This window comes from Natrix helvetica (genome assembly GCF_964273705.1).
Source record: "Natrix helvetica genome assembly, chromosome: 6".
Classification (NCBI taxonomy): Eukaryota; Metazoa; Chordata; class Lepidosauria; order Squamata; family Natricidae; genus Natrix; species Natrix helvetica.
The window spans coordinates 776623-802833 of NC_138553.1; the positions used below are offsets into that span (position 1 = coordinate 776623).

Consider the following 26211-nt stretch of genomic DNA (forward strand, 5'->3'; position numbering starts at 1 on the left):
AACAAGGCACAGACATCAATCAATCCCTAACTCACCTCTTGGCACGTACCAGGAAGGAAGGAAGGAAGGAAGGAAGGAAAGAAAGAAAGAAAGAAAGAAAGAAGGGAGGGAGGGAGTGAAGAAAAGGAGAGAGGAAGGGAAGGAAGGAGGAACAGGGAGAGAGAGGAAAAAGAGAGGGGGAAGGGAAGGGACAGAGGGAGGGAGTGAAGAAAGGGAGAGAGGAAGGGAAGGAACAGGGAGAGAGAGGAAAAAGAGAGGGGGGAGGGAGGGAGGGAAGGAAGGAAGGAAAGAAAGAAGGAAGGGAGGGAGGGGAGAAAGGGAGAGAGGAAGGGAAGGAAGGAAGAAGGGGAGAGAAGAGGGCAAGGAAGGAGGAACAGGGACAGAGAGGAAAAAGAGAGGGGGGGAGGGAAGGAAGAAAGGAAGGAGGGAGGGAAGGAAGAAGGGGAGAGAAGAGGGCAAGGAAGGAGGAACAGGGAGAGAGAGGAAAAAGAGAGGGGGAAGGGAGGGAAGGAAGGAAGGAAAGAAAGAAGGAAGGGAGGGAGGGGAGAAAGAGAGAGAGGAATGGAAGGGAGGGAAGAAAGAGAGAGAGGCGGGAAGGAAGGAAGAGAGAGAGGGAGGGAAGAAAGAAAGGGAGAGAGGAAGGGAAGGAAGGAAGAAGGGGAGAGAGGAGGGCAAGGAAGGAGGAACAGGGAGAGAGAGGAAAAAGAGAGGGGGGAGGGAGGGAAGGAAGGAAGGAAAGAAAGAAAGAAGGAAGGGAGGGAGGGGAGAAAGGGAGAGAGGAATGGAAGGGAGGGAGGGAAGAAAGAGAGAGAGGCGGGAAGGAAGGAAGAGAGAGAGGGAGGGAAGAAAGAAAGGGAGAGAGGAAGGGAAGGAAGGAAGAAGGGGAGAGAGGAGGGCAAGGAAGGAGGAACAGGGACAGAGAGGAAAAAGAGGGGGGCGGAGGGAAGGAAGGAAGGAGGGAGGGAAGGAAGGAAGAAAGCTTGATGGACTATAGTCCAGATTCCCAGAAGGGAAAGAGTGTATCCCATCTGAATAATTATCTCAGTTTAGATAGTTAGTGCGAGCTAAGAGGGCGAAGACAGCTCCTTCTCAGTAGTTCCCAGAATAGAGGCTTCAATCCGGCAAGAGTCTGTCTTCAGGGATGGAGCTTGGAAGAGTCCCTACGTGCTTTGGGACATTCCAGCCCTGGCCCTTGGAGGCCACATCCTTTCCTCCTGCCAATAAGCAGATGCCCTCAATGAACGTTGAATCCCTCTTTGGTAGGAGAGTCCCATAATGTTACGGTCAGAATTTCAGACGGCCTGAATTGTACCTCAGGGCCCCCAAGGGATGGCCGAAGGTCAGGCCGACCCTCATGGCTGCTTTTTCATAAGGAACCGGAAGGAGGCAAATGCCCCCATCTATAGCAGGGGGGAAAGGAGAACCCAGGCAATTACTGGCAGTCCTCAACTTACGACTACAGTAGAGTCCAAAATTTATGTTGTTATGTGACACATTTGTTAAGGGACTTTTGCTCTATTTTACGATCTTTCTTGCCACAGTTGTTAATAACCCGGTTGTTAAGTGAATCTGGCTTGACTTTGCTTGTCTGAAAGTCGCAAAAGGGAATCAATAAATATGAACCTGTTGCATCTGAATTTTGATCAGGGGAAGCTGCAACAGTTGTAACTCTGAAAAACGGTCATAAGTCACTTTTTTCACTGCCGTTAAGAAATTGAACAGTCGTTAAACAAACAGTTGTAAGTCAAGGACTACCTGTATTAACTAAATTCAAAACCCAGGAAGCATCCGAAGCAGATTGTAAAGAGTTTTTCACGATGCAGCAATCTCTTATTTCCATTTGCTAACTTCCTAGAGCTAGTAGATGGAGGGAATGCTGAAGATGCCGTATATATCCCGACTCCTTAATGCCCCCCGTCCAGAGAAGAGACGGCCCTGATTTCCTTGAGATTCTGGCACCGGTTATGGATCAGACTCCACAGCCTCAAATCAAGCAATGGGATTTTAAATCTAGAGGCATTTCTCTCCTTTCCAGAGAGCTTTGGGCATCAATTCTTCACCACCGCAAAATGATTCCCAGCTGGCTGGGATCCCTGCGTGATTTACCAAAGGAGGAAAGGAATCCACAGAGCGGAGGCAAAGCAAGGACCCCCCCCCTTCCGCCTTTGGCTGTTGGGCACAAGGAAATGCCTTTGGGGGGAGGGGGGAGGAGGCTCAATGCTTTGGGCCAATCGCCTCAAGAGCTGAGCATCCCAGAGCCAGCTTGTTTGGGAGACGGGCGGCCCTGAAACAACGGATGGATGAGGGAGGGAGGGAGGGAGTGAACGAATGAAGCAAAATCAATCAACCAATCTCTGTGCATGAGCCCGACAGCTGTGCTGGTGAAGAGGCTGTGTGCATGTGGGTGGGTGGGTGGGTGGGGAGAGAGGGGTAGGGTTGAGCCCTTGACTGCCTCAGTGACAACGCAAAGCCTTGCCACCCACTGACCTACAACTGCCACAAAGACAAGGATGCCCAGCCGTCTTCGGCTCGGGAAAGAGCGGGGAAGTTGGCTTTTGAAAAGAAAGGAACGAAGGACAAAGGGAAGGGAAGAAGGGAAGGCAGAGGGGGGGGGAGCTGAGGTCTCCCTCCTCTTCCAATGACAGCCAAAGGGACTCTTGCAAGAGCGACCTCTTGCTTGCTCCGTGCCAGCCAGAAGCGAAGCCTTGGAAGGAAGATGCCACCCTGCCAGCTGCCAAGGCCCGGAGTTCTAGAGCCCAGGGGGAGGGTGGGAGAAGCCAACGTCTTTGGGCCTCACGGAGGAGCCGCCTACCTCCCGCCAAAGCCAGCGAGGAGGGTCGATAGGCAGCAAGGGAGGGGGGGGTTCGTCTCATTGATTCCCCTCCGCCGGCGGCCACTGAATCGATCTCCTGACGCACGGAGGCTGCCCTCTCCGAGGCAGGGCGGGCGGGCAAAGCAGCTCTGGACTGCAGAGGTCAGTCCCTTCACCTGCCGCCCATCACACCAGGGGCCTCGCTGGCTGGGAACCAGGGGCACTGTAGTCCCACCCATTTCCAGGGACCTATTTCTGCCGAACATCGTTGGAGACAAGGGCGGGTTATGCATCCTGCAGCAAACCGGTTCCTCAGTCCGGCTTCACGCGACAGGCTGAACCCGCCAGAAACAATTGTGCTATTTGCACAAAGGAGCCAAGCGCCCTGTGGCGCCACCCTCACCCTTTCGCCAAGAGACGGTCTGGGTCCCACCCAAAGGCCGAGATGCCCAGCGCCCCATCTGCCTTGAGCAAACAACAATTTACAATGGTTGTAAACAACAACTGCCTCATTTAGTGACCGTTCACCGTTACTGCAATGATGAAAGAGCAACTCTGTGACCAATCTTTGCATTTACCACCTTTGCAGGTCTGCAGAGCAAAGGAAAACTGACGGAAGACCGCAACCCATAACACAGACTGCAAAGTGCAGCCCTCCCCCTCCCTCCCAGGGGGCCTGTGGCTCCTGGATCCCTAGCCCTAATTTGGGGAGGGGTATCCCTATGACCAGAGCCGGAGGCGAAGGCAGCCGGCTAGAAATGTGAGTCTCCAGTCTGCCTCTCTGGCTGGCCTTGAGCCGGCCCTTCTCTCCCGGCCCTAGGAAGAAGGCAATGGCCAACCCCTTGGGTCACAATAGGGCCAGAAAAGCTGCAGGGACTCATCCAGACGATCCCTGGGACTCAGCAATGCTTTGGAGGCATATGAATGTGCACACACACACACACACACACACACACACACACACACCCCTTTATAGCAGGAGGAGGAGGAGGGAAGTGGATGTAGGATTGCTTGATGGGGTGGGCAGAATCACGGGATGGCCCTCAGCCTCCCCTCCCCCTCCCCCCCTCTGCACTCCCCCCTCCCCCACCCATGCTCCTTTTCAAGGCTGAGCAGAAACGGCCAGAGGGCCTGTCCAGCAGCGGCTCAGCCCCCCCCCCCCAAGCCCTGCCCCTCTCTCGTAGCTGCTGGGGCGGCTCTGGTGAATTCTGCAGGGGGGGGGGGCAGAGCCCAGCTGGGTTGGGTCCAGCCAGCCCTCGCTTCCCTCCGCCCCCCCAAAAGCAGGAGTGGGGAGGGAGCTGGGTCAGGATGGGGCCCACGGGGGGGGGGAGAGGGAGGGGTACCTTGCTTTTGGTGCTGCACCACCCACTCCTCAGCCTGCGCTGCTTTCTTCCCAGATGGGCCCCCATCTTCCCGTCCTTCCTCTCCTCTCTCCCGCCAACTCTCTCTCCACCCAGGCTTCGGAAAGGGCGGACAACTCACAACTCGGACAGACACACACTCGTGATGACACACACACACACTGACACATTCCATGACTTGATCCTGTCCAAGCAAAACAGCACCCCAAGGGGACAAATCCCACCAGAGCCAACTTGGCCAGCAAGCCTCCCCTTCCCTTCCTTCACCCCCCCTGCCCTCCCCTTCCGTCTGCGGCTTCCCCCACCGGCCAGCTGTCTGCCGGCTCCCTGGCCCCTCCCACTCCCCCAGGAATGGTTTGGGGTGGGGACCCAGAATCAGCAAGAAGAGTGGGGGATCAACCGCAGCATCCTTCCCTCCCGGCTGCAATCAGTCCTTGTAGAACTGGAAAGGACCTTGGAGGTCTTCTAGTCCAGCCCCCTGCTCAAGCAAGAGACCCTCTACCATTTCAGACAACTGCCTGTGCAGAGTCTCCTTCAAAACCTCCAGTGATGAAAGACCCCCAATTTCCGCTGGTTGATTGTTCTCACTGTCAGGAAGTGTCTCCTTAGTTCCAGGTTGATCCTCTCCTTGCTGAGTTCCCCCCCCCCCCGTTGCTTCTTGCCTTGATTTCTGGTGCTTTGGGAAATAAACGTAGCCCCTCTTCTCGGGGGCAGCCCCTCGAATCCTGGAAGATTGCTACCAGGTCCCCCCACGTCCTCCTTTCCTCTAGACTGGCCAAACCCAAATCCTGCAACTGTTCTTCCTATGTTTTAACCTCCAGGTCTTCGATCGTCTTGGTTGCTCTTCTCTGCACCTTCTCCAAGGTCTCCCTGGGCTGCAGAGGGCCCCAGAGGGAGGGTGCCTGGTGCCTCCTGCTGCCCCATGTCCACCCCACTCAAGACCCCAGAGAAGACAGCAGCACAAGGCTCTGCTCATCTACGCAAAGCCAGGGTCGATAGGATTCTTTGATGACCTTCTGTCCTCTTATTTCCCACTGTCAACAGGAATTCAGGCTAGCACACCTCAACCCCCCCCCCCACCAACAGACCCAGGCGAGGGAGGGGTTTGCATGGGATGTAAGTCCACTCAGGGCAAGATAAAGACTCAAAAGAGGGGCTCCCCTGTCCAGCACTCTGCACCCCCCCGCCAGTGCTGACCCTTTGCCGCAGGCCTAATGGAGCCCCCCCATTTCTATCTGCTGGGCAGGTGGGAGGCAGAGAGTGGTTGATTAATTGATTTGTCTTACAACCACATCCAAAAACAAACGTCGAATTCAACCTCTCATTCCAGGATAAAACAGGTAAAGTCTTGTCAGAGACACAAATTCACTGGGTGGATCAACCTGAGTTTAGGCCACAAAGATTTCTGTACCTAAAAAGCCCAAAACGCAAACCGACTGAAAAAAAATATGCTTGTGATAATTACACACACACACACAGCAACTCCTTTGTGGAAAGCCAACCCAGAGCCTGGTCCGAAATCGATGCGAAAGTCTCTTTAATAAGCTGCTTTAATAAACGGAGTTTAATCATCTCTCCGAGAGCCTCCTAGTTAGCGTATGTGGACGGAGGAGGACATTGCAAAGGCTGCCTTGCGTGGCTGCCACCGCTTGCCTCCTGGGACGTCTTTGGAGTCCGTGTTTTCTTCCCCTGGTCATTTCTGCAGTTGCCACTCCAAGCCACAGCAGGGTCTGCCTGGGGAGGAGCAGAATGGAAGCCACCAGGCTCCTCTGCTGCACCACAAAGGCTCCCGAAGGGGCCCAGGAAAGCCCTCCGTCAGCCAGGCGCACTTTCCCCCAAAGCCCACGGGACTTTCTGGTTTTCCTTCACTTCTCACCCATCAAACCTTCTTCCGTTGTTCTGAAGTCGGAGCGGAAGAAGCTTCTTGGACGAGAAGCGAAAGGCCTTCAAAGAAAAACCAGAAAGTCCCCTTGACTTTAAAAATGAAGGTCCCTTTGTGGGACCTGAGGAGCTTTAAGGGCCCCGCCTTCCCTGAGGGCCCTCAGAAACCGTGTCCTTCTCAGGCCCCCACCCCTTGCAGTAGGTGGGGGGGGGTGTTATGCAGTGGGGCAGGAAGCAGGACCTGGGCTCCCAGGAGAAGGGAGGGACCCTGCTGCCCAATTCCCATCTCCAGTTGGCTCAACAGTCCCTGCCTGGCCAAGGGCAGCTCAACCTGGCGCTACCCTTTTCCGTGGGGCCTCTCAGGAGGGAAGACGGAAAGAAGGAGCCCCCGAATGCCTCTCCTCCACCAGCCTTGCCAGCGGTTGAGTTCAGCCAGACTGTCCCCCACCGTTTCTGCCACTGGTGCCAGCCCCGGAGGCAAGTGGAAATCAGATTCCGACTTTCTGGGTGGCATCGGCCTCAGGAGGCATTGCCCACCTGCATCCTCCAAGAAGGGCCGGGGGATTTTGAAAAGGGCCTGGCTGGCTGCCAACCTCCCCTGCTGGGCTGGAGGCTCCTGGCTCCCTGGGCCCCTGCCACCTTGGCCTCTCTGCCCAGCAGCAATCGCAAGGTCCGCCTTGGGTGAAGAGTTTTCAGGCTCCCTGTCCTGCCTCACAAAGGAGGGAGGGAGATGACAACAGGAGCAGCAACTCCTTCCTCTCCGCCCTGGGAGCCTGGGTTAAGCCAAGGTGGCTTGGCCCCCTTCCACTGGCCTTCGCCAAGAAGAGGAGCTCTCACTCAGCAGCTGGCAGGGAGACAAGGAACCAGCGGAACGACTTGCCACCAGAAGTCGTGGGTGCTCCCATCACTGGAGGTTTTGAAGAAGAGACCGGGCAGGCGTTTGTCTGAATGATACAGGATCTCCTGCCATGAAGAAGGGGCTGGACTAGAAGACCTCCATTTGAGCCCTACTATTCTGCTTCTATGTTGTAACCCAAGGTGTAAGCAAGGGAAGAAGGACCAGACGGAGGACCTGGATGCCCCTGGAGATCGCTCCTCTTTTGCCCCTGGAAGTGGGGCTCCCTTCAACGGGTCTGCCTGCCCCAAGGGACCCTGGAGGACCCCCTCCTGCCCAGCTCAGCCCAGCCTAGCATCCTCCTGCGCTCAGCCAGTGGGGGGAAGGCCAAGGCGTGCAGCCCCCTCTGGAGTCTGAGCTGCGAAATGCAGCCAGAAGACCCCTTGCCCCCCCCCCCGATTCCCCCTCCCCAAGGCAATGGCTTACCTTCGTGTGCAGCTTGGCGAACTGCTTGTCGTCCAACAGGGGCTGGGAATAGACGCGCCTCTTGTATCGGAACTGGAGAGGGAAGCAGAGGGGGGAAGACGCATCAGCTGCCAGCCTGGGCATCGGTCAACCCTTCATCGATTGGGCCCTGTGACTCCGGCGGAGCCCTCCGCTCCCCAGGCTGCCCACCCCGGGAGAGCCTCTTCTGGCCTCTTCTTCTGGCCCTCTGCCCTTCTGCAGCTTCCAGAGATTTGGGCCGCTGGTCAATGGAAAGTCTGCTGCCCGCTGACCCACGGATTCAATCAATCACACAGTCCCAGGCCAGCTGCAGAGGTAGCCTGCAGCTCTCCCCCCCCACACACTGCTGGCTCCCCCCACGGCTTCCCCTTCTCAAGGCCATGGGAAGGCCAGGGCTGCAGCTGGTAAAGCACAGCTAACCAACAGGGCCGTTTTTAAGGACGGGGGACTCCAAGCTGTGGTGCCCCTTTGGCCAAGGTGGGCAACTGTGGACCCTTTAAGACCTGTGGACTTCAACTCCCAGAATTCCTGAGCCAGAATTTCTCATTCCTCAGCCAGTCTGTCTGAATGTCCGTCTGTCTATCTCCATCTATCCACTCTCATCCCTCTCCCTCCCTCCCCCCTCTCTCATCTCTCTCCCTCCCTCCCTCCCTCCATCCATCCATCCATCCATCTTCCATCCCTTTATCCTATCATCACCACAACACCACCATCATCCTCTCTCCTCCCTCTCTCTCTCCCAGAATTGCGTGACAACAAGATAGCTAGAATATAAATTTAATAAACCAATAAAATAAATCTATCAACTTTATCTCCCTGCCTATCATCCATTTTCTCCCTCCCTCCCTCCCTCCCTCCCTCCCTCCCTGATATGCTCATCCGTGGAAGCAACAATTAACAGCTGAGGAGACTTTGCAACCGGAGAGTTGGGGGGGGGGGACAGATCCCGATAGACCTTCGTGCTTTACTGACTCAGAAGAATCAGCAAAGGAAGGAGGTCTGGACCCCAGCCGGGCTCTCCTCTAGTCACCTCCTGGGCCCTTCCACAGCTTAGTTTGGAAACTGCTATTACAATTACATAATATTTGTCCTATTTTGAGACGTGCAACTCACAGGGGGAAAATCTGGGTGGAGGACAATTTGTAAACGAGAGAAATAAAGCAAAATAAGCCCAGGTAGGACTGTTGGGGGGAACCTTTGGGGAGGCACAGATGTTCAAATCTCGATCGTGGCACATGGAGCCCTTCCCTGCCTCTCCTGGGTGTTCTTGCAAACCCGCGGAAGGTAATTTGCAGAGTTTACTTCCGGTAGCTCAGGTTTCCCCTGGCAAAGCGGGATTTTGGATCTCTCTTGTGCAAATAAGACACAACACCCCTCTTACACACAGAGCCCGGCAGGGTCTCAGAAGGCGGCTGGAGTAGAAGAGGGACGGGGCAATCAAACGAGGCGTCCAAGCGCTCCTTCCCAGGCCCTCCACCCCCAGGCCCAGCCTTCCCTGCTGGGGGGCCCCTCCCTCAATTGAACGGGCTGCCAAATGGCTGTTTTGCAGCGGGGCTGAAGAGCCGCACCGGGCAGGGGAGGCTTTGAGCGTTGGCAATCTGAGAAGATATGGGCACCCGGAGAGATTCACGATCGGCAGCCTCTTACGGTCCTTGGCAACAGGATTTGTGATTGTGCAACTCACCACACAGCTCCAAGGTGCAGCCCTGCTGGTGCTCAGTGCCAATCCTGCTTTGAAGATGGGCTTTTAACAGCTGCTGGATGCCCGCAGGAGAATTAATGGCAGCAGCCCCCAGGCCCCACAGCATCCGGGGTGTGTGTGTGTGTGTGTCTGTGTGTGTGTGTGTGTGTCAATCAGTGCAGTTCCATTTGGAGCCCACCACTCCCAAACAAGGGATGGGGAACAAGATCCTCTGGCCAGGAGATCTGCCCTGCTTGGACAGCTGACCTGTTTCTTCCCTTGGACAGAGGCCTGGCTCCCCTGGGCGGCCCACCTCAAGATCGATCCGGCTGAAGGCAGCCCAAGCGGACCTCGGCTTGGCTCAGGGGAGGCTGTGTGGGCAGCTGCCTGACCTCCGGCTGCAGGGCTCTGCCACACCCCCCCAGGAGCCCCCCAGCACTGTTCCCAACCCCCAGCCTGGGCTTCCTGCGGGCTTCCTGACCCCTGAGCGGTCTGGGCAGATGGGCTGGGGGAGGGGGAGGGCTGTGAGCCCTGCAGAATCCTCCAGAGGTTGGGGAAGAACTCCCTCCTCGGCCCCAGGACGGCCCCAACGTTAAAGGAGAAGATGTGCAGCTGAGGGTTGGAGTGGGGGGTCTTTGGTGTTCCCTGAGCTGGGTTTCATCTTGCATTGCCCATTGTCCTGGCACTCAGGACGAATGTTTACAAAAACCATCAAGCTCAGAGAGCACCAAGGATGGATCTTGTAGTCTCCTCTTCCACCTTCTCCTCCTCCTCCCTTCTGCAAATCCCACTTCCTTCTAAACCTGATGATGTTACCTAGATGGGTCATGAAATGTCTGCATGAAAAGAACCAAGTTTAGAGAGCACCAAGACCCCACACTCCTCCTCCCCCCCTCCCCCCTTCTAGCCCACAGTGGTCGTCCTCCTCCTCCTCCTCCTCCTCCTCCTCCTCCTCCTCCTCCTAGCCCTGATGATGTTACCTAGCTTGGGTCATGAAATGTCTGCACCAAGCTCAGAGAGGAGCAAGGATCCCACTCCTCCGTCTCTGCTTACAGGAGCCCTGACCTTGCAAGGCCGGTTCCCTGGGCTTTGAGTTGAGGGGGAGGGTCTCCCCTCCGGTCTCCCAGCAATGCACCCCTCAGGCCCCACCCCTCTACCAGCCAGGCCCCCTTTTCTAAGCCACCCTCTCTCGGAGCACCGCAGAGCTGCTGAGCCCAGGAGAAGAGAGGCCTGTTGGAGTGGGGGGAGCCCCCCGAAGGCGGCTGTGCCCACAAGTACCTCCAGGTAAGGGACGGGGGTGTCCGGGTTCAGGGGGTACTCCCTCAGCAGCCGCTCTTCGTCCAGGAACTTCCCCGCCCGGCCGTTGAAGGCCGGCTGGAAGAGGCCATAGTTGAGGACGTCCTTCAGGCTGTGGTTCAGGGTGCAAAGGATGCGCTGCTTGGAGGTCCAGATGGGGACATCGGGGTTCAGCCGCAGACACTTCTGTGGAGGGAGGGAGACAGGCAAAGGGGGGGGTTGTCAGAAGCCATCCAGGCAGGGTGGGTCACAGCTCAGCCCAGCTGGACATTGAAACCTCATCTACATTCGCTTGGCGCCTGGCCAAGGTGGAACTGCAGGGTCCATTCCCATGTCCCTCCCGCGTTTGAAAAAACCCCCACAATAAAATACGAATGTTAAAAAGACTCCTCCTCAGACACAGGAGGCCCTGCACTTGCCCCAGGCCAACGTCCAAGGCCACAGCGGCACGGGGAAAGGGTGGCTGTTATGGCCGTTTTTTGCAGTTATGACCTTTGCAACGCCCCCCTCCCCCCCCGGTCACCAGGTCAAACTTCGGACACTTGGCAACGGGTTCGCATTTATGACCGTTGCTGGGTCCTGGGGCCTTTGGTCAGTGGGGGAGCTGGGTTCACTTAACAACGGTGTGGCTGAATTAACAATTGCGGCAAGAAAGGTCCTAAAAGGGGGCAAAACTCACTTAAGAAATGTCTCATTTAGTAATGGAAGTTGTGGTTGTAAGTCGAGGACTACCTGTACCAACTTCTGGCCCATCTAACCACCGGAGCTCAGCCTTCTTTAGGGGAAGAAGAAGAAGAAAAGAGGTCAGATACTGGAGTTGTGTGGATGGTCTCAGCCCGTCAGAATGTGATTTAAGGTTTTCATATACAGATTCTACATTACAACCTTTATTCGTAGCTGCCCAGAATCCCCTCTCCGAAGGAGGCAAGTGGTTCAAAAATGGGGAAAATAAATAAAATGATGGTTGCATCATCATCATCATCATCATCATCATCATCATCATCATCATCATCATCACGTAATTTCCATTGATGACTTTCCCAATCGGCTTTCCGACACACGAAGCCAAATGGGGGAAGCAGGATTCACTTAGCGACTGCGGTGTTTCTCTGATAACTTGGGCCAAAAAGAAGTAATGTCTTAAAATCGGGCACACTGGACACAAGGGCCCCCTATTTATTTATTATTTCAGGAAATGTTTGTTGCCGCTTCTTTGTGCATGGCGACTCAAGGCGGCTTAAAGGAATACAAAACCCTCCGATACGATATAATTAACAACTTTGATTGAAAAGCAAAGGCCAGGGGCTCTGCACACAGACACAGAGTTTGTGAGAGGCTACAACTTTGCGCCCTGACCCCGGATGGGTTTTGCTGCCTGTCTCAGAGGAAAGCGGATGTGTGTCATTATTTGGGGGGGATTAGGGGGGGTGCACTCCCAGGAACCAGGCAGCTAATTTGGGGGAGCACGAGGCTATCTCTCCATGTTCCCCTCCCCAGAAGACAAAATTCAGAAACTCCGAAGCTCCTGTGGAGCCAGATGGACTTAGCAGCTCTTCTCCACCCCCGTCTGGATGGCTGCAATGTTCTTTATATGGGGCGACCCCTGGAATATGCCCTGAAATTTCCTGACAGAAAGAACAATTAATTATTGGAACGGCTTGCCTTCAGAGGTGGAGGAGCCTCCCACCCTGGAGGTTTTTAAGAAGAGACTGGACAGTCACAGGTGGCTGATGAGGAAGAGGAGGAAGAGCTGGGTCCAGTGCCTGATGCGTGGATGCACAGATGGCAGAGGAGAGGAGAGCAGTGGAAATCTATGGGCCCATCCTTGGGACGGAAGAGCCACCGCTGCTAGCAAAGCCCCACCCTAGCTCTGGGGATCAAAGGCAGGGGGCGGAGATGAATAGATCTGGCAGACGACGATTCCTCTCCTTGCCGGAGGGAGCGACTCCTTAGCCTGCGGTGTGAGAAAGAGAAACGCTTCACCGGGGCTGCCGAGGCTCCTAATAAAGGAATCGTTGCTTCAACTACGGAGGGTTTGTCGTGTTTGGGGAGCTGGGTCTGAACAGTCCCTTCCCACTCTGTTTATTCTGCTCCATTATTCTGGTTCAAGGATCCTTCCACCTTATGGAGGATTTGCTCTGGCTGGCGATTGCTAACGGGGTGCAATTCCATGTGTTGGCATTGACCATTAAATCCCTAAAAACAATAAACACCCCCCCCCTTTCTCTTTACCCCTTCCCTGAGAAATCGCTCCTCTCCCTGTGCCAGGCGAGGACTGGAACTGGGCCCTTTTCCTGGTATTTAGGATTGATGTATGCCCAGCAAGATAATTACGCCTCTCCTTAAGGCTGGTTGCTGCTTTATCAAAGAGACTCAGAGAGAGAGAGAGAGAGAGAGATCTATAGATTGAAAGCTCGGAACAGCAAGAGAGAGAGAGAGCAAACTCTGAATTCGAGATGAAAATGAATAATGCAGAGGCTTGCTAGCTGAGGACGCTCATCGCCTCTACCGAAGAAGAGGAAAAGGGGGGAGGGGGATTGACAGGGGAAACATGTGGGGAGACACCCTCAAATAAGCTCTCACTTAGTCCCCCCACACCCTTCTTGACCAACTGGGCCATTTTCATACCCTACTTTTCACCAGTTACCTGGAAGTCCTACTATCTCTCCTCCACTATCAATATTCCAAATGTGGTCTTACCAAGACATAACAAAGGGGTTGTGCCACTTTATAAGGCCTTGGTGAGCCCACACTTGGAATTCTGCACCCAGTTTTGTTAGCCAGAAGAAGATGCGGAGACTCTAGAAAGAGAAGAGAAGAGCAACAAAGAGGATTAGGGGACTGGAGGTTAAAGCATGCAAAGAACAATTGCAGGAACTGGGCGTTTAATGATGAGAAGCACTAGGGGGGACATGATAGCGGTGTTGCAATATTTGAGGGGCTGCCCCAAGGAAGAGGGGTCAACCTCTTCTCCAAAGCCCCTGAAGGCAGGAGAAGAAGCAACAGGTGGAAACTAATCAAGAAGAGAAGCGGCCTGGAACTAAGGAGAATCTTCCTAACAGTGGGGACAATTAACCAGTGGAACAGCTGGCCTCCAGAAGTCCTGGGTGGGGGGGGTGGGCAGAGGGGCAGAGCCCTGACCCAACGTGACCAAGGTGTCCAGTTTTGGCAATGAGCTTTTGAACCGGTTCATTTCCAGGCAGGTCAAGGGCCCTGGCACCCCTTCTTCCAATGCAGCCCCCTTCATAGACTGGATATTTGGCACAGAAGAAGGGGAGAGGATGGCAGCCTGATCTCACTTGTAAACATTCCTCAATGTACCTAAACACCTCAGACATATTGGGGTTATTCTGCATTGTGTGAAGAAAAATATTTTTATTCCCACCCAACTTTACTCAGTGCCATCTGGGCAGGAAGGTGGTGGGATGCAAATGGAAACAATAATCAGAATACCGGCTGTCTGAAGGCATCACCCTGCATCCACCCCAGCGGAAAAAGGCCTGTTGGCTGAAGACCGGCTTGGCGCAGAGGTAAACACGGCTCAGGACCGGCCATGTGTCAGGCTGGCGTGCGGCTGTGAGCAAACCCACGTCCTGACATTTTGATACATGCGCCGACATTTCACTGAATGGGCACTGATAGATTCTCAGAAGCCCTTGTGCTAGAAATCCAGCGAAAATCAAGTGGAATAAATGTGAGGAACCATTGTTTGCCCCAAGACCAGCCCCTCAACCAACGCTCAGGGGGATTATTTTAGCTTGATGCCTTGTCCTTAGCTCTAGAATGAACACAGCAGAATAACACAATCAGAAGGGACCTCGGAGGTCTTCTAGTCCAACCCCTGCTCAAGCAGGAGACCCCATACCATCCAAGGTCTCAGCTACTGTTCGAAGGTCTACTGAGTACTAGGGAAACCAAACCGGCCTGCAAGAAAGACTAATGAAAATTAGGGCTGTCACAAATGAAAGAATACTAATGGTAATTTGAATACACAATGCTCAATGAAATATTTAGTTATGTTTAATGGATAACCAGCGATTTTATTTTTAACTGTAAAAACCACTGCACAAAAACTTGTAACCAAACGACATGCTTGATGAAATCAAGGAAAGTTGTTATTTTTTCTCCTTGCTCTTGTTCTGTATGTGTTGTCTTGTCCTTTCTAAAGAAAAATAAATAATTTATATATATAAAAAAGAAAGACTAATGAAGAATGGAAAGAAGTCACAGGAAGACAATGGCTAATACATTAAAAAAAAATAGCAGGGGAGGCAGTGAGACTAATCCTGGCTGCACAAGACCAAGCCTTAAGGAAAAATGCACACAGAGCCAGAATTGAGAAGTCAGCAACAGACCGTAAGTGCTGCCTATGAAAGAAGCTGCAGAAACAGGGGACTTCCTGGCATATTGGCTGCCAGAAGATCGCCCAGACTGACGGCAAGCAACGATGTGACCAAGTAGCAACAACGGTGCATTGGAAGATCTGCAAGAAATACCATTTGCCTGCAAGCAAGAGCTGGTGGGACCATAAAACAGAGAAAGTGAAGACGCTAAGCTGCTCCGGGACTTTAGAATGTAAACAGAGAAGCACCTGCCACACAACACACCAGATTTAACAATTGTCAATGAGAAAGACAAAAAAAGTGTGGCTAGTGGATGTGGCGGTACTGAGAGGCAGCAGAATAGAAGGGAAAGAACTACGGGAGATCACAAAGACCTGCAAACGGAAATAGAACAACTGTGGGGAAAGAAAGCAAAGGCAGAGCCAAATGGTCACAGGCGCCTTGGGTGCAATCCCGAAACATCTGGAGCACCACTTCAACACCATCGGCATCGACAAATTCACCCTCAGTCAATTGCAAAAGGCAACTTCACTCAAAATAGCTTACATCCTGTGACTTAACCCCTAACACCCCAAAACCTCCACATCTGCCTCTCCCAGATCTTTGGGAAGGACTGGATAGGTGGATAAAAATGCCAACTCCAGTCTGAACATCTGGCTGACCGTGCAACCAACTATAATATTACTTTATGAGATCTGCTGGAAGGCAATCAATGGATCGGACAGTGGCAACCTCCCCGCTGCCTTTCCCGAACTGGCCTGCCTACGTGTTTGCCGTAACCCCTGAAGGCCCAAGTGGGGCCAAGCTCCCTCCAAGCCTCGTGAAGGACAGCCTGACAGATCCAGAGCATCAAAAGGAGAGAAGCAGTTCTCCACCCTCCATGCAGCATCAAGGTGGGAGGAGGAGGAGGAGGAGGAGGAGGAGGAGGAGGAGGAGGAGGAGGAAGAGAAGGAGGAAAGAAAGAAATAGGAGGAGGACGAGGAGGAGATGAAGCCCTAGCTGCTCTCACCCCCCTTGGCAAGGCGCAGCTGCTTGGGAAGAGGACCAAGCCTCTATATGAAAAGAGCATTTTCCAAAAGCGTAACAAGAACAACTTCTGCCTGCTTCATACCCCAAATAAACAGGAGGCAAGGTGAAGAGTAAAGAAATTTGGCAGCAGCTCCAGATTGGCTCCTTCAGAGAGAAACAGAAGGAGGAACATTTGCAGCAGGAGAACAGACACAAGACACAGAAGCCTTCAAACAGAAATGGAGAACAACTTCTGGACACAAGAAGACACGTCCACCATGACGAGAGAGCGAGAGAGACAAGGCTGTGGACCTCCGAATCAGCGGCTGGGACAAATTTGCCCGGATCAGGTGAGGAGACGCAATGTGGACGGGAGAGTCCAACTGCTGGCTTGACCGTTACGTTGAAAAGGGGCCACTAACCGACCACGAAAACCTCTTTTGGGACTCCTGAGTCCAGGTGGACCTTGCACGGCTTCCAGAAACCAAAGCGTACTTCTAGGTGAAGAACCAACAGACGAGAGGAAAGAGAAATGGTGGCCAAAGGATCAGGACGGGCACCACTGACACGTTGAGCAGGGTTTCTCAACCGTGGCCACTTTAAGACGGGTGGGCTTCCGCTCCCAGAATTCTCCAGGCAGCCATGCTGGGAACCTGGTGGGGTGTTGGCTGGGCTGCCAAGGGGGTGGGGAAAGGGAGTGGGGAAGGGTCCTTTTGAGCTGGGAACTCTAGACAGGACTGGGACATCAGCCTCCCCACCCAGGCAGAGTTTAAATGAGGGGCCTGACTTTTTAGCCCTCGACTTATTGCATCCAATTGAGCCAGAATGATGGTTGTAAGTCATGCCGGCCCTTAAGCAGGTCATCGTATGACCACACCCAACCTTTTTCTCTCTCCCAACAGTCACTCAGTGTCTATGTAGGTTCTCAGCCATCCAGGTCACAGCACAGAGAAACCTCCAAGTGGCCTCAAGGACTCTCAGAGGGAGCGCAAATGACCAGAGGACTGCAAGAATAGAAACCCCCCCATTCTCCACCATTCAGTCAAAGCAGAAGAAGCGTCTGGGATGAGAAGTGAAATGTCTTCACGGGGGGGGGGGGGAGAGGGAAGAGTTCAGTTGCTTCTTGAAAAAGCACTTTTGGGACAGTAGTCGTTAAGCAAACACGGAGGTTATAAAGCGAACCCAGTGTTCCCAATGGGTATTTTCTTTGCTGAAAAGTGAAGATAAACACCAGTTTCCAGAAAAAGTTGTACATTGCAGTCAGACAAATTGCAAAGGTGCTGAGAGGCAAAAGTGCAATCAGGCAACTGGGGGGGAGGGATATTGGAACCTCAATCCCAGCGGTAAGATCCTTTTCGGAGGCCTGTCCTAACTTTGAAGGGTTGCTAAGTGAGGACTACAATTATCTCCTTATATGAGCACACAAAGTTGTTTTTATTATAAAGGCAATTGGACGTTATAATTTTTCTTTAAGGCGTTTTGCTTCTAATCCGAGAAGCTTCTTCAGCTCAAACTTCAGAACTGGATGAGAAGCGAAACGTCTTAAAGAAAAATCATTCAGTTCAGTTGCCTTTAGAATAAAAGCTCCTGTGGGACAACCATCATCCCGATCGGGCTCTCCAAACCTGGTGACTTTTAGATTTGTGGACTTCAACTCCCAGAATGTTGGCTGGGGAATTCTGGGAGTTGAAGTCCACAAGACTTAAAGGTGCCAAGTTTGGAGTCCCCTGACGAGGGTGAATGAGGACCTTCACAGACCCTATAGGGACACCTGGGTTGCCTTCCTGGACTGGGAAGACCAAACAGGGAGAAGTCCACACAGCTTTTCTGCCCCATGGACTTGGATCCAAGTCCCCCTTTCCCCCTCCTCCTCCCAAGCTGGCATCTCTCCCGCTTCACCAGCCGGTTTGGCCCCCATTCTGGATTGCCCCACTGCTTTGGCTGCCACTTCCCAGGGCTTGCTTGGTGCTGGCCTTTTTTCCTTTCTTCCTTCAGAATCCAACCAGCATTCATGGGGAGCCAGAGCAGGACTCTGCCTCCTGCAAAGAAGAGCTCCTGGGAAGACCCAGTGGGATTTCTGGAGAGCGCCCAAGAGTTATGCAGGGAAACCCAGCCAGGCTGGCAGAAGAGTTGCAGGGGGCACTGCCAAATGTCTGGCAGGAGGGAGCCTGAGACACTTGCTGACTCCTCCTCTCCCAGGGTTCATTCTGCCCTGGAGGGCCGATGGGACCCTCCAACCATTCTGGGCTTCCTTCAAGACCTCAAGAGACCATCATCCAAGGGCAGATGAGGCGTCTCACCATCCCTTGGTTTGTACTTCCAGGGCTGCAGGCCCAGCATAAAAACCCTCAAGGTGGTGAATCAAGAGGAAAGGGGTATGTTAAGGGCGAGGTTGGTGTGGCCCCCTTAAAGCAGCATCAGAAAAGAAATCAGGAGTGTCCAACCTTGGCAACTTTAAGGCCTGTGTGGACTTCAAGTCCCAGAATCCCCCAGGCTAGCCAGCCTAACCCTAACCCTAACTCTAACCCCTGCCTTATTTCATCTGGATGGAAAGTTCTCCTACCCAAACCATACCTGAATGCTGGGGGGGGGGGGGGGAGAATCCTGCAAGATTTCAGGAAGCTCATTTGTTCTTGGGAAGTTCTTCTTCCCCCAGAAGAGACGGTTTCTCCAACCCATTCAGTAAAGATTGAGATGCTTCAACCTCCCATTTGGTAGCTTTGGGGGTTGATTCCTCCATCCCCAAATTAAGCAGGTTAAGATGCGGTTGATATGAAGGTCTACCTGGGAATCTGTGGGCTGTAGGAGAGGTTGGAAAATGAGGACCTCCTTAGAGGAGGCAGGAAGCTTTCCTGGAGGTGTTTGACTCCAGGACTCAAGCCGGACCATCCTTCCCAGGGGTCCCTTTCCCCTTTCTTTTTAAGCAGAAGGAAACTCTTTAGAAATGCGAAGGATGAGTTGTTGCAGGATTCGTTTTGATCCCACTGATCCCCAACTGGGAAGGGTTCTAGAAAATATCCTGCAGCACCTGAGATCGGTGAATGAAAACTCAAAAAGAAAAGAACTTAAAAAAAAAAACCCAACCTAGCCGGCTTCTGTAGATCAGAGGAAAGCTTCTGTGTGTGAATAGATGTCGGTGCGGGGTGTAATCATGCTTTGCAGGAATTAGTTTTGCTGAGCACGAAAACCACAATGCTTTAACAGGATTGCACAAAATCTCATTTAGTCTTGAAAGGAAAGCCATCCTGGGCTGTAATTCTGGAGAGCTGCAGATTTCTGTAAGCAGAAAGTGCCCTCAAGATGGTGGCTGTGACAAACGGATTTGCCCCAGATGCACAGAGGGGTAGCCTGCAAATTGTTGCAGAGGAATACTGGAGAATAGAGCTAGAAGGGACCTCAGAGGTCTTCTAGTCCAACCCCTTGCTCAGGCAGGAAACCCTATACCACTCCAGACAAATGGCTGGAAGTTATTTATGGAGAATCTCAGCCATCCAAGTCATGTTTTTTCCCAAAGTTGCTTTTTCAAGAGGCAACTGGACTTTTCCATTTTTCTTCCTAGACTTCAGTTCAGGGGGGGGGGGGGAAACCTAAGAAAAATTCAGTTGTCTTTTGGAAAAGCACCTTTGGGTCGATCCTCTAGGTATTTCATCACCGATTCTCTCTTTCACCATGAAATCCTATCAGTCTTGTTTTCAGATTTACAGAATTAGAGAATAACAGAGTTGGAAGGGACCTTGGAGGCCTTCTAGTCCAACCCTTGCTCAGGCAGGAAATCCTATACCATTTCAGACAAACGGCCATCCAGTCTCCTCTTAAAAGCCTCCAATGGTGGAGCCCCCTGTTCCACTGGTGAATTGTTCTCACTGTCAGGAAATTCCACCTTAGTTCTAAGTTGCTTCTCTCCTGGATGAGTTTCCATCCGTCAGGCGCTTTGGAGAACAAGATGGTGAAAAGAGGAAGGAGCTGGTCTTTTGAGAAAGAAAGAAGTGGGGAGGGGGAATCCCAACCTCGCCCTTTGGTCTCCCCTGGCATTAGTCATGGTGGCGCAGTGGTTAGAGTGCAGTACTGCAGGCTGCTTCTGATGCCTGCAATTGGGCAGTTCGATCCTGACTGGCTCCAGGTTGACTCAGCCTTCCATCCTTCCGAGGGAGGTCAAAGGAGAGCCCAAATTGTTGAGGGCAAGAGGCTGACTGTGTAAGCCACTTAGAGAGGGCTGCAAAGCACCGTGAAGGGGCATGTAAGTGCTGTTAGAGCAGGGGCAGGAATCCCCTGGAGCATTGCCCCTAGGAATTGCCCCCCCCCCGAACGAGCATCTCCCCCAGCTCTACCTGTGGCCAAATTGGCCCTTGCTGCTGCTTGCTCCTTTCTGCCCAGAGCTGCTTTTTGAATCATATGCAGAACAGAAGAAAGGTGGAAGGAGAGGCAGAATTTACATGAATTGTAGTCACTCGCAAACTAATAACTGAGTCATATTTATTCATACCACACTCTGCAATTAATTTGTTTTCATTTAACGCGGCTTACCTAACTTTAGAAGAGCAAAAGAAATGGAAAATTAAAGATCCACCAGACCAAATTCTTAACTACTTCTCCACCGAAGACCCCTAGCTAAAAAGAAGCTTCTTTGGAAATGGAACAAAAACTCAAGACGCTGAACACTTTCGTATCATTTTTGGCTACCATAAACAAACACTTCTCTTTTCCTTTCTTCCCTTCCCTTCCCTCTTTTCTCTCCTTCTTTCCTTTCCTTGGCATCTGCCCCCCCATCCCACCCCATGATGGACATGTAGTTAAAAAAAATCACAAAAACCAGCACAAGTTTCAAAAGAAAGCTAATATTTGTTTTGGATGATCTTTTTTACCATTTTGGAGGCCACCCCGAGTCTCTGCTAGAGTGAGATGGTTAGCATATAAATGTACAATAAAGAAATCCGTGAGCCAATCACCGGCCAAGAAGCAGGGAGTTCCACCGGATGGACCATTGCTGGGGTTTTCACCAGCTGAATCCCCCGGTTTGTTCCCAGAAAGACAGGTGGGCGTCCAGCAGAGTTGAAATAGAATGATTGCTGAATTATTTTCGACTTGGTAGAACTGGCTCTTCTGGTGGGCCCAATAAGATTCCCATCTGGGCAGACGCGCTGTCCTGAACCTCCCCCCCCCTTCCCTCTTGACTATTTAACAGAAGCTTCTAAGGGCGGAAGGCTTCTGATTTTGCCAAGGGTGAATTAAATCCTCCCAAACAGAGTTTCCGAAAAACGCAGGGCTGCATCGGAAGGGAATTGGGTAGCACCAGACCTCAAAAGGGAGAATCCCACTTTTTAAAGCGAAGTTGCAGCTCCTCTGCTGGCCCTTTTCCTTGATCTAAAGCAGACCCCCCCAACCTTTGGGGCACCAGGGGCCCGTTCTGTGGAGAGAGGTTTTTCCATGGACCGGAAAGGGGGGGGGGAGCGTTTCGTAGTTTCCTGCTTCCCATGGATGGGACATTGCTTGTTTGTGTGGATCAGCATCTAGCATGGTGTGGCCCCAGGGCCAATCCGCACCCTGGGAGTTGGGGCCCCCTGATCTAGAGCCCCTCTTCCAGTCTGTTGTTGCTCAGTTGCTCAGTTATGTCCGACTCTCCGTGACCTCATGGGCCAGAGGACACCAGGCCCTGGTCCTCCACCCTACGCTAAACCTGGTCCAAATTCACATTCATTGCGCTGATGCCCCCATGTCTCCCCCTCTGCCCTCCCCTCCCCTGAAGGACCCATCCATGTATGGGGAGGACTGGCCTTCCAGCGTGAAGCCTTGTAGGAGAAGCTCCAAAGGCACCCAAGGAACCGATTCAGGTTGGGCAAGAAGAGAGTGAGAATCATTAATTCAGGAAAAGCGGGTGGGATTAATGCTGAATCCAAAGAAAACTGGGAAACTGCTTATTTGAGGCAGGCTTTTTAACAGGCTAACAAAAGGGAAACTTGGTCAATTAAGGCTCCTTGGCAAAGGAAAGGAAATGAAGGAGGGGGGGGGGGGCTTTTGTGAAGCAATTAAAACGGCTCTGGAGTCTTCTTGACATGCGGAGCAGGAAACCCACAATGCCCCACCACACCCTCCGGACCGGAAGCCAGCCAGGGCACAAGGAGCAGGGCTGTAACTCCCAGAATCCCCCACCCAGCAGGGTCTCATTAGTGGGGTTTGGTCCATTCTCCGGACCTTCAGTCGCCCAGCCGTGCAAATGGGAGCCAGCCATCTGGGGCAGCTCCAGAAAGGCCCAGGCAGTCTAGGCTGCACCAACAGAGGGAGAGAATCAAGGTCAGTGCCGCTTTACAAGGCCTGGGTGGAAGCACTCTTGGAATATCGCCTCCACTTTGGGTTGCCAGTATATGAAGAAGATGCCAAGACTCCAGAAAAAGTGCAGAGAAGAGCAACGAAGAGAATCAGGAGGCTAAAACACACGAAGAACAGTTGCAGGAATTACACAGGGCCACTCTAGGGAAAAGAAGGATTAGGGGGGACATGATAGCAGCCTTCCAGGATTTCAGAGGCTGCCACAAGGAGCAGTTGGGGGGTCAATTTATTTTCCAAAGCACCAGAAGGCAAGACAAAAAACAATGGGTGGAAACTAATCTAGGAGCGAAGCAACCTGGAATTAAGGAGGAATTTCCTGACAGGGAGGAACAGATTCTCTCCTGAAGTTATGGGGGCTCCAAGACAGGGAAATTTTAGGAAAAGACGGGACAGCCGTTTGTCTGGATTGATATAGGCCAAGGTCTCCTGCTTGAGCAGGGGGTTGGACTAGAAGATCTCCCAGGTCCCTTCCAATGTTATTCTAAATTGAAGCCAGACTTTCTAGCCCACCTTTTGAACTTCCCTCCTGTCAGTCTGAGGTGATGCCCCTCTCTTCCCAATTCTTGGTTAAGAGTCAAAAGTTGTGGATTGGATTTGTGGGCAAACGTCGAAGGCAGCTGGTGGGGACATCAGAGGCATGTTGGCTATGGACACGCGTGGCATTTCATACAGCCACAATATTGTGTGGCTGGCTGAGAAGTGGGCGGGCCCAGCAATGTTAGGTGGTCTCTCTCTCTCCCAGGCATTTTGGGGGGTCAGGGACATCAACATGAAGGCCATGGAAAAGGGGTGGTTTTGGCCGTGTGTGTGTGTGTGTGTGTGTGTGTGTGTGTGTGTGTGTGTAGAGAACTAGAAAACAAGAAGCAAAAAAGGAAGGGATGCAGAAAACATGTTGAGTAAACTCCCAAATGAGCAGAGTCACTCAGGGAGGAAGGAAGAGCTCAAGAGGACCAAGGAAGTTGGGGTTACAGAATGGGATGCTGACAAGAAAGAAAGAAAGAAAGAAAGAAAGGAAGGAAGGAAGGAAGGAAGGAAGGAAGGAAGGAAGGAAGGAAGGAAGGAAGAAAGAAAGGAAGGAAGGAAGGAAGGAAGGCGGGCAAAAGGCAAAGGACCAGTAGAAGTGAAGGTTTGTAGCTCAGGGTTGAACTGGAGGAGGGGGGGGGTCCCTGGTGCTCTGTTTTCTTGTAGACGTTTCATGACCCAAGTAGGGAACGTCTTCAGTGCTAGAAGGGAGGTTTGAAGAGAGGAGGAGGAGGAGGAGGAGGAATAATGCCGGGTCCTTGATTTTCTATGGGCTGCCTTCTTTCCCTGCAGACGTTTCATGAGCCACGTAGGGAAGGTCAGGGCCAGAAGGAAGTGTGGTGGCTTATAGAATAGAACAGAATTCTTTATTGGCCAAGTGTGATGGGACACACAAGGCATTTGTCTCTGGTGCAGAAGCTCTCAGTGTACATACAAGCAACAAGTGATAAATCACACCCATAATCATAAAATGCAATCATAAAATGAAATAAATGCATAGAACACAATCATAACATAAAATTTGTACTCGTAGCTTGCCTTGCCTGCATCCTGTCAACAACCAAGCACCAAGCAGCCCAGGGGAGGGACTCACCCAGGGGGCTCCAAGCCCCTTCCCACCCACACTGCCAGGGAAGGCCACTTGCCCTCCACTCAAGGGGGCCACCTTCGCATTCTCCGGGAGCCCCAATGCCTACCAGATGCCCTGCCTGAAAGGCGCCTTCGGAATGGGGGTGGGGGTGGGGGGGTGAACCCTGTGATGCAGCCCCTTCTGGGGCTGGGAGAGGGAAGGGGACCACAGAGCCATGCAAGGAAAGTATTGGGAGGGAGGGAGGGAGGGAGGGAGGGGGGGTAGAGAAGATGGAAGGCCTGGGGAGGGGGGTATCCAGGGGGCACCAAAGCCTCCGTCGGCATCAAAAGAGTTGGCTGATTTTATAAACATTTCAGATCCGCCTCTACAGAAAAGTCTGGGGGGGGGCTCCCCTTCCTTACGGAGGCACGTGGAGAGCCCCCCTCCCAGCAGCAGCCAATGCCGTGGCTGAGCCACCTTTCTGCAGAGGTTCTTGGTTGCCTGGGGGAGGGGGGAGGAGGTGGGGGGGCTGACAGACTGACAGAGAGCTGCTCAGCAGAGGCTGGCACCAACCGCCTCATCATTAAGATCATCCTCCCACCCCCATCCTTGACTTGGGGGGGGGGATCTGGGGGCAGTCCGCCCGGAAGCCAGACCACGGAGGTGCCCTGGGTGCTACGGGACCATTCTCAGGGCTGGCGTAGAGTCTCATGGGAAGGCTCCCTCGAGGCCACCCAGCCCCACCTTCTGCTTAGGGCAGGAATCCAGAAGGAAGCCTCCCGGAAAGATCCAGAACAAGAGGGTCGGAAGGGACCCAATCCTGAAGCAGGAGACCCTTTGCCTGTGGGGGCGAAACTATTGTGCAGGTCCCAGTAACGGCACACGGAGCCATCCTGCGCGGGATGTGCAGCCTCGCCGGCTCCCCTTCCCCATTCCTCTGCACATACGTGTGCCGGCCAGCTGGCCTTTGTGCGCACCGGAGCTCTGACGTCTGGAAGAACAGCACTCTGGCGTGAATACGTGTGCTGGGCTTCCGTTGTGGGCATGCATGGCGGCCAGCTGTTTGTCGGCCAAGTGCCTGCAGAGGAGGCTGGGGGTTTGGGTGCCGGTGTGGGCCTGCAGGGTGGAAGGCTGCTCTTCCACGTTTCGGTGCTCCTGCGCGTGGGAAGGCCAGCGTTGCCGGTGGGGTGGCTTTGCGTATGCCATTTCCGGCACCCGGAAGGAAGGGCATCTGGCCAGTAAACACTCAGCTGCACTCAATTGCCCAGACTGCACCCCGCAAGGAATTATGGGGTCGTTAAATGAAGATGATGCTGATGATGGAGTGCCGTCGTATTCTTTTTAGCTCTTCCATCAAAGGCAAGATGGGGACCCTACCCCTAAAGTTCAGTTACCAACTGCAAGAAAAAGTGGAAAGACCTGGGCAGAAGCAGAAGCCTGGATAACCGAGGATTTCCAGATTGCATTTTCTGGAGAGCAAGAAATAGCCTCAGAAATTAAAGACGAGATTAAAAAAAAAGCAGGAAAGGCACAGCTTTGGCCTGGCATGCTTTTGCCAGCGTGATCTCTCTCTCTCTTTTTTCCTGGCCCTATCATCTTTTCCCCCCTCCGAGGAGCCTCCCTCTCTTACTTCATGGCCGCAATCGCTCTCACTGTGAATGGCTGAGCATAGGAAGACCGTTACTATTCCACTTCTTTTCAATCTGCTTTATATGGGCTTGGCTTGGCCTTCTGACAGAATCTTTTGGAAGCCACAATGGAACAAGGGAGGGGATTGGATGCTCTCGTGGGGCCCCTTAAACTTTCCCTCACTTCGGGTTCATCCCAAATGATATCATGGCCCCTATTTTTAATCCTTTCCATTCTGCTGGAGGCTCCTCCTTTAGTTCTTTTCAACCGCTTCCAAGACTTTTCATTCCCCTTGAAGTCACTGGGTACTTTCGAACTGTTCTTTATGGGTGCTCTGACCGGGCCCCTTTAGGATTGCCAAGCGTTGGACGCCACTGAGTGGATAACCCCTTGGGGAGCCAGCCGTCTGCAGCAGCCGCCAAAAAGGCTAATACAATCCTGCGTTGTATAAACAGAGGCATAGACTCAAGATCACCTGAAGCACTCGGACCACTTTACAAAACCCTGGTAAGACCACACCTGAAACACTGCAACCGATGTTGGTCACCGTGCTACAAAAAAGACGTGGAGACCTTGGAAAAAATTCAGAGAAGAGCAACTAAGAGGATCAAAGGCCCGGAGACTAAAACAAAGGAAGAACGGCTGCAGGATTTTGGTCTGGCTACTCTAAAGAAAAGAAGGACCAGGAGGGACATGAGAGCAGTATCCCAGTATTTAAGGGGCTGCCCCAAAGAAGAGGGGGTCAGATTATTCTAAAAAGCACCAGGACAAGAAACAATGGATGGAAACTAACCAAAGAGAGACGCAACCTGGAGTTAAGGAGAAACTTTCCGACAGTGAGGACAATTAACCAGTGGAACAGAAGTTGCCTTCAGGAATTGTGGACGCTCTGTCACAGGAGGTTTTTAAAGAAGAGACTGGAGAGTCACTCGTCTGAAATAGTGTC

General features: G+C 52.8%; 2 protein-coding genes across 7 annotated transcripts in view; one reads left to right on the forward strand and one right to left on the reverse strand.

Annotated features, from left to right (window-relative positions):
• LOC309394511 (nucleoside diphosphate kinase 6-like) overlaps positions 1 to 26211 on the forward strand; it is a 435625-nt gene that overhangs the window by 217653 nt on the left and 191761 nt on the right. The window lies entirely within an intron of this gene.
• The window catches only part of SHANK3 (SH3 and multiple ankyrin repeat domains 3), a 241380-nt gene that overhangs the window by 149349 nt on the left and 65820 nt on the right, over positions 1 to 26211 (reverse strand). For all 6 annotated transcript variants that reach the window (XM_081957745.1, XM_081957744.1, XM_081957742.1 and 3 more), the window contains exons 3-4: positions 10353 to 10556; positions 7376 to 7447 (exon numbers count right to left, since the gene is read on the reverse strand). In XM_081957745.1, the coding sequence (XP_081813871.1) occupies positions 7376 to 7447; positions 10353 to 10556 (276 nt within the window). The remainder of the gene's footprint in view (positions 1 to 7375; positions 7448 to 10352; positions 10557 to 26211) is intronic.